Raw genomic sequence first — 18,594 nt, forward strand, 5'->3', positions numbered from 1 at the left:
CTGGGGGGGTGTGGCCCTCGCTACATGCTTCTCACATGACCGCTGCTTCATATTAGAACGCGGAGCCAATGGGGTTGCAGGGTGGGAGTGACGTCAGAGGGGGATGGCGGATCGGGTCTGCTCTTCTGTGTGTGTGTGTGTGTGTGTGTGTGTGTGTGTGCGTGTATATGTATATGCATGTGTGTGTGTGTGTGCGTGCAGAGGCTCCCTCCCCCTCCTCCTATCAGGCGGCTCCGTGGCTCTGCCGTGTTCCAGGCGCAGTGTGTGTGTGTGTGTGTGCTTGCAGCCTTTGGTGTGTGTTTGTGTGTGTGTGTGTGTGCAGCTTGGCCCGGCCTCCCTCTCTCTCTCCCTCCCACTCTCTCTCCCTCCCTCCGCGCTGAATGGACTAGATTCCCGGCCACGTAAGAAGCACCGCGGCACCACGGGAGAGAGGATGTCCTGCTGAACCGAGGATCGGCCTGGGAAAGTCGGCCGGCCGTCCTTCTCCTGTCCTCTTTACCTTCCAGCACCTTTCAGCCAGCAGCGGACATCTTTCTCCTTCTTCCTCTTCCACTGGACTAAGAGAGAAAGAAAGAGAGAGAGAACGCGTCGACTCCCGCACACAAAGAGCTGCAGCAGACCGGATGGGCTTTTCTCCTCATGACAACCGCCGTGCACGGATGTGATCCCGGCACCGAACAAGGCCTGTGCACTGACCTGCTGCTAGCTAGCCGAGGAAGCTACCCAGCTAGCTCCTGCACCTGCTAGCCACCGTTGTGTCTGTCCCTTAGAGCTAAATCCAGCCAGTGTCAGGCAGCTAGCCAACCCGGGCTCGACCTCTCCTTCCTCCAGGGTTTTTCTGTTTGTTTATTAGCCATTTTCCCCTGTGAACCGTTTGTTTCCGTTGCAGAGGAACCGTCCACCTGCAGAGAGGAGCTAGCTAGAGAGCCAGCTGCGGGTTCACTTAGGACTCGTCATTCATTGAAAGAAAAGGAAAGACTTTCTCCCCTGGAAGCATTTAGCTGCTAGTTTAGCTCCCAGTGACGTGACGTGCAGCTGGTCTGTGCACAGGGGGTTTCCGGTGGACTCGCCGGCTCGGAGCTCCGGTGGTTCGATCCCGGTGTTGCCTCTTGCACGCAGGGACCGAGTGGGACAGATCGGGACAGATGAACCGGTGAAGAGACATTTAAAGACCAGCTGTTGATCCCCTACTGGTTTCCAGCAGCGTTTCCTCTGCGGTTGAAGAATCTCTCTATTTAAAAAAAGCACCGGCCGGACAAAGTGGTGGTGGCCCGATAGAGGAGGAGGAGGAGGAGAAGCAGCGGGAGGAGCAGGAGGAAGAAGAACACTGTGGAGCGATCACCCTTATTCCTCATGAACATACAGAGGTCAAATCCGATTAGCATTTCACGTTATGGGAGATCGCGGCACAAATCGCACGACTTCGAGGAGCTGTCCTGCCTGCGGAGCGCCGAGTCGCACCAGAGCTTCAGCCCCAACCTCGGCTCCCCGAGCCCCCCGGAGACCCCCGACTCCTCCTCGCACTGCATATCCCGCATCGGGGACTACCTGCTGCTGGAGCCGCTGGAGGGCGACCACGTCTTCCGGGCCGCCCACCTGCACAGCGGGGAAGAGCTCGTGTGTAAGGTCAGTGAACGCATCCTTTTTTTTACTTGCATAACCACACACACGCACGATTACACTTGATTTCATGTATTGCACCCCTCGCCCCCCCATCGCCGTGAAAATGCATTGAACACACTGCACACAGAGAAGCACTGTGCTGGTGTATTGTGTGCAGGGTATTGCAGCAAGCCACCCCCCCTTTCCCCCCCACCTCCTCATAGCGACACTTTAATAATTGCTTGCATTGTAAATAGAGAGCTGGCTGAGCAGCCTAATGGAAAAAGTGAATGGGGCGAGTTGCGTGGTTTGGATTGCATGATGTAACGTTGACAAAGGAGTGAGTAACCACACACACACACACACACACTCCTCTCGCCTAACCATAGCTCTCCTCTCTTTGCACAGTGCAATGCTCTATAATCCGGTTATTTCACCCTTGTTTTTAATACGTGGAGCATTATCATAATCTCATTGCGTCAAAATATTGCCCCATGGTATCTTTTACAGACCGATTTATTTAGATGGAAAGCAGGCAGGGGGCCGGGAGGGAGTTTTACAAGCCAGCTCTTGTGACATTGGCCCCAGCATTGACCTCTCCTAACCATAAGAAATAAACCACTATTCCCATAAGGTTGAGGTCAACCCCCCCGTGGCCTTTCCACACCATTTATAGCCCTTATTGACTTTTGAGTGTAAGTGCTTAAACAGGCATCGGGGCTGACCCCAAGGTACAGTACACTCCCGGCTTTACACAGGCTTAAGTGGCCTTGATGAATTGAGATAATAGTTATATGCACCGTTGGACTCATAAGGCTTGACTTATCCAATAATCTGTACCTTTTTGACTTGAGATAATGCTTCTTCCTGGGCAACGACGGATGAATGGCTTTTGGCACGGCTCGTGAGCTAACTGCCGTTTGACCTCATCTCCTTTGTGCCGGTTTCAATCCAGCGTCAAGTCAATCCAGAGCCACAGGATTGATCGCTGCTGCCAAGCCGGAAGCCTGGGTCACAACTTAAGATCTCCAGAGCTGTGGGGCGTATTTGTATTGACTGTGTGAGCAGATGAGCCCCCCCCCCCTTACCTGCACTGGGTGTGCTGAGAGTCAATTGAGAGTGGGGGGGGGGGGGGGTGTTACTATGGAAACAAAAGAGACAGTGCAACCCCAGGCTGCAGTTCAATACCGTGCACCAACACAATGCTTTCACTTTGCCTCTATGACTGCTCGGTGTCCAAAGATTGAACATGAGCCTGGTGTCGCAAGAGAGCGTGACATATTGCTCACATTCTGCTCACATTAGACCTAATCAAAGGGCAATTTCAAGCTCTTCCAGTGTCATTTAATTGTGGGGGGGAAAGGGGAAAAAACCAGACTGTTTGGCAGATGTTCTCGCCCTAAGATCTTGACACCAAAACAACCTAATGAGATATCTGCACTCATTACTCACTCTAGATAAGGAGGTAAAATGGCTAATTGGATAGAATGCACGCTATAAGTATGAATGTTTCTTATTATTGCAGGTTTTTGACATTGGCCAATACCAGGAGTCACTGGCGGCCTACTTTGCCCTGGGCCAGCACCAGCACATCAACCAGATCCTGGAGATCTTGCTCGGGGAGACGCGGGCGTACGTGTTCTTCGAGAGGAGCTATGGGGACATGCACTCTTTCGTCCGCACCTGCAAGAAGTTGCGGGAGGACGAAGCTGCCCGACTCTTCTATCAGATAGCCTCGGCCGTGGCACATTGCCACGACAACGGACTGGTCCTCCGTGACCTCAAGCTGAGGAAGTTTGTCTTCAAGAATGAAGACAGGTGAGTTCTGCAAAAAATACCATTGTCTATGTAATTGGCTGTGGTATTGTGTTTTTGTACATTCCTTCATTTGTGTATGTTAAATGATACATAGCAACAGTCAGGTTTATCATATATGTTATCATATCTGAGCTAACACGAAGGAGAGTGTAAACGGAGACAATACAAGACGGACATGCCTCTCCCAGATGTTGTGCAGAATTCAGGAACCATAAGCCCTTTGTGTCTCCCTCAGTTATATTTGTGCACATGGTTTTGTGGTGGGGAAATGACGCATTTGTAATCATGCAAAATCATTGTAATTATTCCTCAGTGATATGTTGAACTGAAGACCACAGACAAATTACCAGGACTAGATGTTTTGCACGACAAATGATGTACAAAGCTGAGGTTTTGTTACCGGTTCACTTCTGTAGTGATCAGCATGAGAAATCTGTGGAACCACACTTGCAAAATACAGGTTGACTGACCCCTGGTGGCAGTGTCTTAAAACTACACCCATGAAACCCAGGCATCTGTTGCCACAGCAACCCAGGAGCTCCTTTTTTATTAATGAAGATATATGTTTTATGTTAATAGCAGTTTATTCACATGCAAAACATTTGTTTACGTAACCTATGTCTGTGCTTACAATAAACTAAAGCTAAAGTTAAATTTATCCCAGCCAACTTATCTACAGCTCATGGCAGCGGCACAGGCTGCACCTCCTTCTCCTCTGTCTGAGCGTGTGACGTTACACTTTGGACGCTAACTGTGGAAAAGGGAAGATGAGCTGCCTCACATATTCAGTGCAGGTCCAATGACCTTGAATGCCACACCAGACTGCTCATGAGGCTGGGATGCCGAGCAACCCCCCCCTCCCTTCCCTCCCGTTAAATGATTAATGTCGGGTGAATTTTAAGAGTGGTGGAGCAGGACAGTATTGAGTCGCACTTTTTGTGTGGCCTGTCCAGAAACCTCTTACACCTCTGCAGCCCTCTTGGCACAGGAGTGATGAGACGAAGCTTCTTTAGAGACTCGAGAGGCCGTTCTGGCTCGAACCCAAGTGTGTGACAAAAGGAGAGAGTGCATTCATAAAGAAGGGGAAGGAGCGAGACCAGACAGAAAATGGTACCTGATCCAGCTTCCACGGCATGTGTTGGCCTCCTGATCTGATTTGGTCATACTGCTGCTGTTAGCCTTTGACCAATGAGCAGCCTGTTTAAAGAGCGCTGGGTGAATATTTTAAAATAATCACACAATTACTTTTTTCTATTTCTAAGCCCCTTCAACTATAATTGTGGGTTTAAACATCCTGCAGCCATTATCCGGGCAGCGTTATGTTCTATTTGAATAAGCACACAGCTCTTTATCTCACAGAGACACAATAGGCGTTTGGCTCAAGGAAACAAAAGAAGTTTCCTATTGTGAAAATGTGAAAGCGGTCTAAAGCACGGTAATAAAGGGCAATTACTATGCTGACAATGAACACGTCAATGGGGTTATCTGAAAGTACATGTCACAGATGCCAGAAAACCTTCTTTTTTTTTTGGTCTAATCCAGTGCTTCTTGGTTTTGTTTTTCCGGGTGGCTCCCAGTAGACACTATCACGCACGCCCTGGCTCTTTGTCTGGCGCATCGTGTATCACGGACCACACACGCGGATGTCAGCATTTGCATAGCCCCACAAGTGTCTCTTACCGTGCACGTGGAAAAAAATCTTCTTGCCCGAACCTCTCAAGATTCTTCAGTGACAACGCTTCAGAACAACCAGGCATTATTATCAGCCCTCGAGAGAATCTGAGCTGCTATTATGGGGCAGAGAAGAGAACAAATAGATGCTATTTTAAAGAGGGGAAAGAGCAAAGGGGGGGGGGGGATCCACATAGCTGTGTGCCTGATTCTCTGAGAGGAGCAGTTCAAGGCATGAAACTTAAGATGATCAGTCACCCGTAATTGTGTTTCTTTTGAATCGCGGCGGTCTTTGGGTAAGCCTATTTGTACGTTCATGCTTTTTTGGCTGAGCTTTTATCTGTGAAAGGGAATGTCAAACTTAAGCCCAGAGCATTATGTGCTCTAATTCCTCTGATTTCCAAAAGTGATGGATCTAAAGCTCTTAAGATGTCCATCAAAGTAAATTACCCCACTCAACTGTCCCTTCCTTTTTTGTTTGTTTGGCTTCCAAACATTTGGATCATGGTTGTAATCATCACTTAATAACCGTCACATGAGTAGATGATCTTTATGTTCAATCTGTTTTTCTCTCTCCCTTGTGTGTTTCCAGAAGCCTGGTGAAGCTGGAGAGCCTTGAGGACACGTATATCCTGGATGGTCACGATGACTCCCTGTCAGACAAACATGGCTGCCCTGCCTATGTCAGTCCCGAGATCCTCAACGCCAACGGCAGCTACTCGGGGAAGGCAGCAGACGTCTGGAGCCTGGGCGTCATGCTGTACACCATCCTCGTGGGGCGCTACCCTTTCCACGATGTGGAGCCCGGCTCTCTGTTCAGCAAAATCCGCCGGGGCCACTTCAACATCCCGGAAACGCTCACCCCCAAGGCCAAGTGCCTGATCCGCTCCATCCTGCGCCGGGAACCCGCGGAGCGCCTCACCTCCCGGGAGATCCTGGAGCACCCGTGGTTTACCTCCTCGGGGGCGCTAGGGGGCGCCGCCGTGCACGGCAGAGCGGAGAGGGAGCAGGAGCAGTTGGTGCCTGAGGTGAACATGGAGGAGGAGCTGGAGCAGTTCTTCAGCTGAGCGAACACCAAGCACAAACGGACGACTCCGCCACGGTCAGCTCGCCACGCTCATAGCAGAGCCAAAAAACAGTAGTGTAGAGATTATTAGGTGAACATTTGTCATTTATAATAAAGGTGTTTCCATCCTGTTTCCTTTCTCCGCCATTTCATGGAAAACCTTGAGCCTGGCATGACAAATGGCATCTATAATGTCACCTGGCGATGCACCTCCTGATCGGGGATGCTGCCGCCGGACATGCAAGTTGCAAACAATGTAGCAAATGTTCTTATTTTTTGGATTTGTTTCGTTTTAATGTGGTGCTCATAAAAGTAGACACATTCACCGTTTTTGACACTATGGAAAGCATGAAGGGACATAAGAACACCGGAAACCAAGGAGAACAATTCAAACTGCAGCGCCACACCGTTTCTGATATGTTTTGTTTTTTGCGTCGTAGCTTTAGGTGGCACCACTTCTAACCACAGACCCAGGGTCAGAAATCGCGCGTTCTGTTGAACTAAAACCCGATGATTATTGCTGACCTGGGATCACTGGTTCAAAGATGGAGCGGCCTCAGCTTTTTCCTCATCATCCTCATCGTGTTTGGCCTCGACTTTGTTTCACCGTTTGGTCTCAGTTTCACGTGACGGTCACTTAACTCCTCGACGGCCTTGTTTTCACTCATCGTTATGTTTCGGCCTCCTCGCTCTCTTAAGCCTTTATCACACCATCCATCACCACACTTTCCTTTTGATAAACTTTTTCCTGGTTTTGTTTTTCAAGCCGTTTCCGGTCTGTTGTTACTGCTGCTTTAATATCACTCCCTTAAACCTCAATCTTAAGCTGTTTTTCCTGGTAAGCCTCCAAACATGGCATCATGCACTTGATGTGTCGGGTGAATGGACGATTCCACCTCTTAAAATTAGCTTACTCTTATTTAAATCCATTCTTCAGTTGTAGGAACGAGGACGTAACATTTATTTAAATTGTAACAGTTATATATAAATATATAAAAAAATAAATAGAAATAAATATATATATATATATTTAAAACTACATTGCAGGGTTTTTCTTTATTCAGAGATTCCTTTTTCATGTATGATGTAGGCAATATCTTGACACAGGACAGGCAGGAGGAGGAAACGTCTGTCTGAAGTTTTAGAGTACACAATATCTTCTGTGCCAGTATTCCTGTGGCCCGACAGCCCATGCCACCCGGTCTCCCCCCTTTTTTTTTCTTTAAAAAAAAAAGCAAAAAAATAAACTTGATACAAGATATTCAGTGATAGTATTGCTATGACATGCTCCCTCCAGGACCTCATGTTAGTTTTCTACTGCCTGCGTAGGTTCTGTGAAACGATCATGCTCGGAATGGGTACCAGTGGACATGTATTGTCGTATCTCAATGTTACTTGAATTTGTGTTTTTATCTAGTCATCGGCATGTGCCCCATGAATGCTATAGCCTGCCAGGGGGAGAAGTGGGAGGGAGGGTGCTTGGTTCTTTTTTTTTTTCGTTTCGTTTTTTTTTTTTTTGTAAGAAAAGTTGAAAACATGGAAATTCTCAATTTGCTACTTTTCTGAGTTGCTTTTCAATAAATAATAATAAAAAATGAAAAACGATTGCTTTTAATGTTTTTGTAGACTGAGCTACCTTTTTATTTAAGTTGGTTCCGATTTGGTGCTAATGTTTTAGTCCTTTTTGTTTCACGGAGGGGCGTGGTGCATGGTGGGATATCTGCCTCAGATGTTCTGATTGTATCGTAACAGATTCTGGTGTTTTTGTCCAAATTTATTCAGTAAATAAATTGTGAACTGCTATTTCGAGTTTTTTCATTTCCTTTTTCATTACAAAACTAGAATGGCACTCGGAAGAGAACCACATTTAGATTGACTACATCTGGATTTTCTTGCACACACATAATTAGCAGACCATAAACAAGAAAAAAGCCCTATCTCACAATGTGAAAGAGTGTGGGGAAAAAACCTGGAACCGCGACAATCTTTATTGGGTTGTTCCCTGACCCTTACCACATCCTTCCAGCAAGCTTTGTGGAAATGAGTTTTGTACTTTTTGTACAAGTGTGGTAGCAAACAAACAGACTAGGAACCAACATAACATGCAGCATCACACTGTAAGAAAAGCACAAGTTATTTTGGTCCACTATACATAATAAAAGTGAACCACTCTGCAAATTGTGTACCAGTGCTGATATAATACTAAGTCCCAACATCTACACAACGGTCCGAGCCATCTGAATCCAGAAAGTACACTTTGATTGCTTATCAAAGAAACACAGACAGCTTCTCACCCCCCTCCAACCCCCAACTGAGTGAATACCTCTCTGTAATGTGCCACTTTCACATACGGCCGTACACGTTATACGAAATAATTCTATCTGCACTCCCAGCACTCTCCGCCGGTGCGGCCCGACAGAAACACTTCCCAGTTCATCACCAGATTGCAGCAGAGACATTATGAGAGAGAGGCCCGTGGAATGAGAGAGGAGCCTGTCACCTCTTTGATTGCAATCACCGGCCCGAACCTGAATGGGTTCTGAGTGAGCGGGGGGGGGGGACACAAGGCCGCTGCTCAGTCTCGATGGCTCCATCAGCCCCACTTCATCGAAAAATGACGACATGGTACCGAAATAAGAAAAGCGTTTGTTGGTTGAATCATTTCCCCGGTGGCAGCCTCAGAGAGAGAGAGAGAGCCCTCGCTCGTCCTGTCGGTTTAGTGTGACAACACTGCAGCTCCGGGGACAGCTGACCCGCTGACCTCATCCCGTGTTTGTGTCCCTCGGACCAAGAGCATCTCGTCACGATCCATTTGTTCACATGGTGCGAAGACGTGTGTGTGTGTGTCTGTGTGTGTGTGTGTGAGCCCAAAGTCTCTCTTTAATAGAAGATAAATGAAAATCCTTTGCCACGCTTTGACAATTTACACCTGTGGGTCGTTGCTCAACAGCACACGTTGTCAGATTTGTGCGTCACCCTTTGTGTTTCCTGGTTCTGAAGACACTTTTTGATGCATGGAAAAAAACAAGCCCTGCCTCGTCCTCCAGTTGATTCCTGACAAAAGCTGACAGTTTTTTGAAGATTGGAAATGAGGTCCTCTGACGAGCTTTCTAGGCCAAACACGCTCCTGACAGACTGATCAAATAAATCTGTTTCCGTGCAATCAAAAGGCGAAATGAATGGATCACTGTGAGGCTGTGTACTCTGGTTTTTATTCAGCTGGCTGATGAGCAGAACAACTTTGGAAATGGCAACTTAATTTCATGTGAATAAAGGATTCAGGGACACGTGCTGTGGGCTGAGAGTTCAGTGGACAGTTAACAGCCTTCATATACTTGAGCTATAGTGAATGTAAGCCTGACCTCTAGTGGCAACAGCGAGTGTTGTGGCACAGTGGAAGAAGGGAGTGGGGAAATATTCCATTATAAATAATAGCCATGCATATAATTCAAGATTATATTAACTGAAAGGGATGAATATTAACGGCTGCTGTGACTCGAGAGACTTGTGACACAGGATCATTCCCCGTCTCCCTCACCGCACTTCCTGTCTCTCTTTCATTGTTACTTTCTAAGGCAAAAAGGCCAAAATATACTAGAATAAGAAACTAGCTGCACAAAACACAATTATCTTTATTTTATAAAAATCTCCATTCAGTGGTATCATATACATAACTGGAGTATTGAATGGGCAGGAGGTATAAGCTGTAATTAATGACATTATAAATGTTATCAAGTATTTAATAATGCTTTATGATTCAGTTACGAACTCACATTTACTCTCTTTTTAGCTTTTCAATTTGTTCCCCTCCATCTGATCTTCCTGAGAGAGAAATTGAATTGTTGACTTAACGGCTACTAAGAAGCACTTATTAATGACGTGTTAACATTTGTGATTATTTTCTAACTTATGCTGATGCCTTTGTGTAACGTGAGAAACATTTGATCATTAGATAGACTTTATTAATGACTCAACAACTTGCTGTTTTTATGAATCCAAGTTTTGAGTAAAGTAAAGTTGGGGAACTCACAAAAGACTGATAAAGCTTGTGGGAGTGTTTGTGTGTGTGAGTGTAGGGGGTCCTATAATCCTGGAGTTCCCATAATGCAACTGGATAACGTCTATCATTGGACCATTTTGCTTACAAATGCCCACGTCTTTCCAAACCTCACAGCTCCAGTAATGACTCACAAAGTCTTAAGCCTACATTGTTACCCACATGTTGTGTACGTGAAATCTTAATGAAACTAAGATGAGATATTTTCCTGACGCTCCCTCTAGGCAAACTGTATCATTATATTTCTAATCTGACCTGGTATATTCAACATTCAGATTCCAGTTATAAAACTCATTGCCGGCTGAGAAAATATGAATTTCCCGGCTGGTGAGGCCCAGGACCAGAATTGCAGACGGCCACATTTTCTCCTCTGCTTGCTGCCGTTGCCTGTTGACAGGAATGATTCATCTCATGTTTACACTGTTCATTTAGCACAGTGCATTTCCACAATCTGTCAAGCTGACAGTGAGAGCTGTTGACACTCACAAGCCATTTCAAGACTTTGAAAACACACAGGGAACGTCTCTGACTGGGGTTCGGTGTGAGCTCATTTATTGACGTGTGTTTGTAGCTTATAGAAACATCAGGACTGTGTTGAAGCTGCTCGGCTGAAGAAGACATTCACTGAAAGAAGTTTATTTTCCCCCCTTATTTGACATTTTAGTGGGTTTATCCAATGGCTCACAGTCAAAAAGACAATGAATGTAAGGTTCACTACAATGAAACCCAAACACACTGCACACACACACACACACACACACACACAGTCATTTTACATTGTCTTGCATTAATTTAGTTTCCCAGCGAATTACTATGACCTTAAACTTAATTACTACTTGCCTAATACTAACCTTAACCTGAACATACCTAAACCTAAACCTAAACCTAAACCTAAACCTAAACCTAAACCTTAACCTAAACCTAAACCTAAACCTTAGCCTTAACCTAAACCTTAATCTAAACTTAAACCTTAACCTAACCTATAACCTTAACTGACCTTATCCTAAACCTAAAGATAAATTTAACCTTAACTTAACCATTTCATAACCTAAACCTTACCCAACTTACATTTACCTTAACCTTAACCTTAAACTTAACCTTAACCTTAACTTTAACCTTAACCTTTACCTTAACCTTAACCTTAACCTTAACCTTAACCTTAACCTTAACCTAACCGTACCTTAAAACATGACTTCACCATTAAATGTAATGATTTACGTTAATGGGACATAATTTACTTAATTGTCGCCATAAGGAAGTCAAGTCCCTATAATGTGACAGCATTTTGCTCCCCACAAAATGGTTCACACACACACACACTCACACAAACACACACACACACATTCACATGAACACACACACACACACGCTCACACTCACACACAACTGCACTTTAACTCTGGTTTAATTCTTAACTGTGTAATATTCATTCTGTCTGTGCAACACAATGGTTCACGTGCAATCCACTCACTGTGCATATTCTCCCACTGCACATAGTATTCTTTTTTTTACACTGTATATATTAGTTTTATATTCTTTACACTGTAGTATTTTTATTCTAACATTTAAGTATTGCATGTTACTTATTACTTACTGATGCCTATTTTTGACACTCTTGCTGCTGTAATATTGCACATTTCCCCATTGTGGGGCTAATAAAGGATTATCTTATCTTATCACACACACACACTCCCTCCTGTATATTCCTACAGTCTAAAGTCAAGTCAGTTATGCTGCTGCTGCTGCTTGTGCTTCCAAAACATGTGCAGCTTGAGCACTATATCCTGCAGGCCTGGAAAATCCTGCTGTCACAGTCGGCCTAATCTTCTTTTGCGATCCAATCTCTGTGGAGCTTAATATCAGTGTGCGATAACAGATGTAGGGAGGACGTACTCTGGGCTGTTTTCTCTGATAAACGGGAGATATTAATAATACTATCTCCCTACTGTGGGAGCTGGTCTCAAAGCAGACACTTGGATGAATTTGTCTGTTTATTATTTCCCCTCACTCTTATTAACAATGAAGGATACTGGATGTGTTGACAAGCCAGACTGTTCCTTTGACCGCCACCTGGTTTTCCCCCTGCGGACTTTGAAGGAACAATAATATTTGTCCAGTTCCGATCTAGACGTGTGATACTGGACTGCGGACGATGCTGATAAGAAAATGGTCTTTCAGCCTTGAGGGTAAATTGAAAGGTGAACAAACAAACTTATTGTGGGAGCAGCAGCAGCTTTAAAAGGGAGCCGTCCCCATGTCCCCTAATGTCCCCTCTTTTGTGGAAGTGTCCTTGGCTACACCCGATTACAGCCAATAGGGGAGTTTAATCAGCAGTGTCATTATGTTTACCCACTACCTTGAGGGGAGGAGAAATACTGATTCACTAAAGAATGTTATTTTTTGATGTTTTGTTCTGGTCTTGCTGTTCTGTCGGAGCGCAGGACCAGAGACTGATGTCTTGCTGCTGTACAGCACTTGCTCCTCGATTGCTCCTCAGCAGGAATACAAGTATTCTGCAATTCAATTAAATTGGTCTGAGATTCATTTCGATTTTATGTAACTCCAAGGAAGGGCATCGCTGTCTCAGAGGGGCTGAAAGTTTTTCTGTGTTCCATCAAGCTGCTCCAATTAAGGTTAATGGCACGTCTGTGTAACGACCCTGCTGCAACAAGGCCCCATTCAAACACCCCTGCTATTGTATCTGGGCCCTGGCAGAATACAGGCATCTCCCAGTGGAGCCAGTGGGTTATGAAGGTGCTTCAGTCAGCCCGGTCCCCAGGCTCGGGAGAAGGTGCACACGGGTGCCCTCGGGTGCTCTGGCAGCCGAGCTCTGTGGCAGGGCACCAAAGACAACACGCAGACAACAGATGGCCTCTGTTGTCTTCCACCCAGCCATGAAGCTTCAGCTGGCTCCAGGTTACAAAACCAACTGAGCAACAGAGACGCCTGTAAAATGTCTGCGACCAAGTCGGCTGGAGTGTGTGTGGCCCAGCTTCATTATGCGGGAAATAATCAACAAGCGATGTGTTTAACACAGACCATTAAAACAATAGATTTTAATTTGGATGTAGGCTACAGTATATTTCCTGCCCACATTGCCCGCATGGTGCACATATATTAAAAGTTAATGTGTCCCTGGGTGCTGCAAGAGGAGAAAGAGATCGTTGCTTTCAACACTAGATGGCGCTCCGCAACAGAGTTTTAGAGCTGAAACTGATGATGAGAGATGTGGACAGTTTTCATTATTCCCATGACAAATATTGTTTAATGTGTTCTGTACTGAACAGAAGTTAAATTAAAAATACATACACACACAGTACAAGATTAGTACTACAACTAATAATAATAATAAAATAATAATAATAATAGTTCTTCTTCTTCTTCTTCTTCTTCTTCTTCTGAATAAGAAAAAAACATATTTAATGACAATCCTGGCCGACGTGTCTTTGTGTGTTGTTATAATGATATTATTTATAAGAATAAGAAAAAGAATAAGAATAAGAACAAGAACAAGAACAAGAATAAGAATAAGAATAAGAATAAGAATAAGAATAAGAATAAGAATAAGAATAATTGACCCTCATCAGATTTGATTAAAAATCTTGTGATGTCACAACTTCATTGTTTTCCAATGAAACCTTGCTCATCACAAACCAGTGAGAATAGCACAGTCAAACATACAAATACAAACAACTATTTATCTGAACTAATCGAACCTGTTCTAACTTTGACAGATAATGTGTCTTTATGTAAAACCTTGTCACTCCTGGTGAGAAGCTGACTGACTGAGACAACAGGTTTTCGGGGCCTTTAACCCTCTCGGCTGGAAACATTTGACACTGGAAGAACACGGACTGATCACTGTCCTTTAAACACTTGTGTGGTGGAGACCACGATGATGTTAATCTGGTAATTAACTCTTAACAAGCCATTTAGTATCCGCTTACACCAAATGAAGCATGACAACCCCCATATGCTTTTAAAAAATTGCTCAGCCCAGTGAATAGCAGTGTATTACACTCCAGGGAGCGAGTGTGGGAGTCGTGATTGTATCAGGCCTCACATGCAGCTAGAGGAAATGGAGGAGGCATCATCCCAATTAAGTGCGCAGGATATTTTTATGCAAGTTGTTCATATTTGACACATTACCCTAAAATGTTTGTTTTTGTCGCGCATCGCCCAAATTATCTGGTCAGTAAACAGCATAATCAGAGCCTCAAGATGACAGAGTAAATTGGAGAGTGGCCTTGCGTGCTGTCTTTGCTTTTCACACTCTTTTGTCAATACCCAATTATCCTCGCTGTTGCTTTCACAGATAGTGCATGACTTAAAATAGCTTTTTGGGGGGGAGACATTTTTTTCTAATCAAAACAATCCAGGGTGACTTGATGCATTGATCGATCACTAATGGCTTTAAAACAGCGGATGGGTGAGAGGTGGGCCGTAGCAGGAGAGAGATCACAGAACATTTTGCGTAGGGTCAACATGTAAAAAAAAATATTTCCCTTGCAAGGACCCCACCCCAACAATATTTGATTTGAAGGCTTGAATGGAAACTGATATATTGGATGTCGGGGAGAAATTGGACATTGAAGGGATAGTGATGAAGAAAGGGGAATAAAGGGATGAGGAAATGGGGGATGAAGGGATGCAGATACGGATGAGGGAAGGAGGATGAAAGGATGCAGGTAGGGATGAGGAAAAGAGTATGAAGGGATGAGAGAGGGGATGAGGAAAGGTGGAGACAGGGGTGAGGGTATAGGGATGAGGGATGAGGGAAGGGGTATGAAGGGATGAGGATAGGGATGAGGAAGGAGGATGAATGGATGTGGGTATCAATGAGGGATGAAGGGATGTGGGTTGGGATAAAGGAAGATAGGTTGAAGGGATGTGGTTAGGGACGAGGGAAGGAGGATGAAGAGACGAGGGTAGGAGAACGAATGGATGAGGGAAGGAGGATGAATGGATGTGGGTATCAATGAGGGATGAAGGGATGTGGGTTGGGATAAAGGAAGATAGGTTGACAGGATGTGGGTAGCACTGTTTTCCTTTGTTTCTTTCTTTTCCTCTATTCTTTTCTCTTTCTCCAGGGAAGGGACAGACAGGGTAAAAATCTGATTTGTCAATCATGATGATCAGACCGGTTATATGTGATTGGAGGTGTGGTGGAGTTCTGGTTCTGCTCCTGAACCCAGATTAACTAGTTTAGTTCTTTGGCTAATCTGAACAATAATCCTCATACAGTAACTATTTGGAAATCCAGTTCTATGGAGACCACAGGCATGAATGTAATTTTAAGCACTGCAGGAAATAACATTCTGAAAATTAACTCCAAGGACATTATGCCCATCCCACTTCTGATCATATTAGTCACTCAAATGTATGTGACCTCATCAACTTGGTAATTTTATAAGATATATATCATGATATGTCCAGTTATCGTGTTATGTAGCTGCTAAAGAGGTAAAAGGCAGCTTTCCCCATATCACAGACAAATGAAGTAGAGTTAAAATAACATGCTATTTTTGTCTGTGTAACCTTTAGCAGGGTAGCAATGCTAAGTATTAACTGAAAATCTCAGTGCGGTCTCAGTTGTGGTGGGCTCACTCGCGGTACCCCAAAAGCTTTAAATCATCTGGCTCAATGAATCAGAGTCTCAACTGAGCCAAATTGCCTGACTGTGCCCTGTGGGATAGATAATTGGGTGAAACAGGTTTGGGTTTGGTTTTTTTTTCCTCGCCTCACAGAGGTACAAGAGGAGCAGGAGAGAGGAGAAAACAACACGGACTTCTCATTTGAGATAAAACCTCTGAAGCGTGCAGTCTTTAGTTTTTTCATATTTTTTTCAGCTGAGTTTCGCTTTTTCAATAATGCAGTCGGGAGACTGTAACATCCTGCCTTCCTGCCCTGGCTGCGGGCTATTTTTGTTTTTGTGCATTATTACAATTTGGCTTGCACGTTTAAATATACAAACAAGCCCCTTTCAGTGTGAACTCATGTTTACTTTGACAACGAGCTGTGTGAGAGGGCCTGAACCAAACTTGTCCTAAGAATGTAATTTGACAAAAACTGAAGAAAACACTTTTTACAAATCTTGGGCAACAGGAGTATATAGGAGCTATTTGTTCCTCACATTAAAACGTATATACATTCTTCATACGTAAAAATATATAACCTGAACAGTAATGATACATAGTAATATGTATTAAACACAGATTCATGGCCAAACAGGCTTTATACACATGGCAGTCAACTCTCAGCATGAACCACTGTGATAAATTCTTCTCCACCAATGCATCCATTATCTGTCAATCCGTACATTATCTGTTCCACTCATTCCTTTGAGAGTCGAGGTGGAGCTGGAGCATCTCAAATTCTTTTCATTACAAGCCAATGGATCAACTCTTTTCTAATAAATCACCCAGATGAATGTAGCTGAGCTCAAAACACATCTCTCAACTGAACTTGTCAAGAATCCAAAGAGCCAAAGGTACAACGTTGCACAGGCCCACTTACCATGTTTTAGTGCTATTTTAGCATAGGAGTTGTGGAGGAAGAGAAGCGCCTTCCGAGTAAATTGGTTTAACACCATCCACTAACCTTGAACGGTGGCAACCAACTTTGTGCTCGACCCAAGCTCCAAACTTTATAGAATAAAAAACCCAGAACCCAACACACAGCATGTTATTGGGACCCATCGGCTATTATCACATCTGAGTTGGTACGTCTCTTATGTTTGTGAGCAGTTTGCTATTTACACATCAGTAGACACAGAGCGACATTAGCATTCAGTTCCCACAGCTTTTCCACTGACAACAGCTGCCTGCTGTGGCTAAAAAACAACACAATGAGGGTACTGAACATGAACCAAATTACTAACTTTGTGGCAGGGAAACAAAACTTGATGGAAGAATGGGACGTGGGCCAAGAAAGAATCCATTCAGTTTCAGTGGAGATCTGGTCAAAGGTGTACATCCAGTTCTTTCTGTGCCATTGTAATTAAACTTGAGCATTTTTATGACATTTAATCAATTTCCTAGTTCATGTGCAGTGCATGGAAAGTCAGGCATAAATAAGGGAAGTAGAATCCAAGAGTGTGTGTAAATTGGTCCGACTTGATTGAACTTGATTGGGCTTTGGCGAAGGTATGAAAACTGATTGTCATTCTTGTTTTACCACACTTATTCATGAAAATTGTATGTGCCAAATTTGATACAAACTGTAGAAACAAATGAGATATCGTTTTGAGAAAAATGTTAATGAAAAGTATCAATCAAGAGTAAATCATGGCTGACAGTAGATTTGTCTGTGTTGCTCCTGGACAAGCAAACTGCCCACAAAATACCAGTTGTTGCTTTTTCTTTGTAAATATCCAATGTACAACATGCGTTCAGTTTCAGTAGCTTCTGGGCCTTCCTCACGGCAATTCTCCATCTAAGTATGAAAAAAACCAATGTCCTCTTGACCCTTCTGATCATTCTGCTGGGTTTTTAAATTCACACTCTGCGGTGAACAGTTGCACACACACACACACACACACACAGCACCCACACACAGGCGTGCAATGTGACACGACAAACGCCAGACAACGCCGCCGAGTTGTGATGTAATTAGACTTGTTAATTGGAAAGGAGCCTTCCGCCACCTGCGGCAGCGAGGGTGTGAGTGTGTGGTCATCTCTATAGAAATGGTCCTGTTAATTGTTTTGGTTTCCAGGCAGCCGCAGTGGGGGAGGAATGCGACGATACCATTTTTTCTAGTCGCTCTCAAGTTACACCTCAAACTGCACCAACCGCCTGCATAAAGGGACGTGGAGATCAATTTGCTGGGTTTATTTTCACGGGACGGGAAATCTAATTCACATTCCAGACATTTGAAAAAAAAAGAAGAAAAAAACCCAGACTTCAACATCAGCAGAAGAATGGCAGCCAGTCAACCAGGCACTAACCACCTGCGTTCCCTGACAGGCAGAGAGATAAGGAACATCTTGTTAGACAGGAGAAATATTTTACATCAAAACACAAAGAAGCGCTTTGATACTTTCAGTGGGTGAGGAGCATAAATGTCATTATGATTTAATGCAGGCCAAGTACCTCCACCCAAAGGCTCTCCTCTAACAACATTAGCATTTCTGAAAACTTGGCATCGCTGCTCCATTCTCTTCACAGCAGACGAATCTTCCTGACTATAAATTCCGTCTGACTCTTTACTTTCTCTTACGACGTTAATCCTGTTTTGAACGGGCCTTGTTGGGGGATGCTCGTGTGCATTGATTTATCCGCGGCTGATCACAGAATCACAGCAGCTAAGTAATCATTTAAAGCAGCAAATTATGTGTTGGTCAGATCATGATTTGCAGAAGAGAAGTGGTGCAGACGGT

General features: G+C 44.3%; 1 protein-coding gene across 1 annotated transcript; it reads left to right on the forward strand.

Moving 5' to 3' along the window:
- The first annotated feature begins 400 nt into the window (after positions 1-400).
- Positions 401-6,288, forward strand: trib2 (tribbles pseudokinase 2). The gene is made up of 3 exons (XM_061091265.1): positions 401-1,626; positions 3,128-3,420; positions 5,684-6,288. Exons 1-3 carry the CDS (start codon positions 1,354-1,356, stop codon positions 6,156-6,158), a joined length of 1,041 nt encoding a protein of 346 aa, XP_060947248.1. The 5' UTR covers positions 401-1,353; the 3' UTR covers positions 6,159-6,288.
- Positions 6,289-18,594: the final 12,306 nt, after the last annotated feature.

The sequence above is a fragment of the Limanda limanda genome, chromosome 18 (assembly GCF_963576545.1).
Source record: "Limanda limanda chromosome 18, fLimLim1.1, whole genome shotgun sequence".
Taxonomy (NCBI): Eukaryota; Metazoa; Chordata; class Actinopteri; order Pleuronectiformes; family Pleuronectidae; genus Limanda; species Limanda limanda.

What these genes read in the sequence shown, in the direction of transcription:
- trib2 (XM_061091265.1), top strand. Translation starts at nt 1,354, where the DNA reads ATGAACATACAGAGGTCAAATCCGATTAGCATTTCACGTTATGGGAGA. An exon ending in GGGAAGAGCTCGTGTGTAAG is followed by an intron (nt 1,627 to 3,127) that starts GTCAGTGAACGC and finishes TTATTATTGCAG; the next exon opens with GTTTTTGACATTGGCCAATA. An exon ending in GTCTTCAAGAATGAAGACAG is followed by an intron (nt 3,421 to 5,683) that starts GTGAGTTCTGCA and finishes GTGTGTTTCCAG; the next exon opens with AAGCCTGGTGAAGCTGGAGA.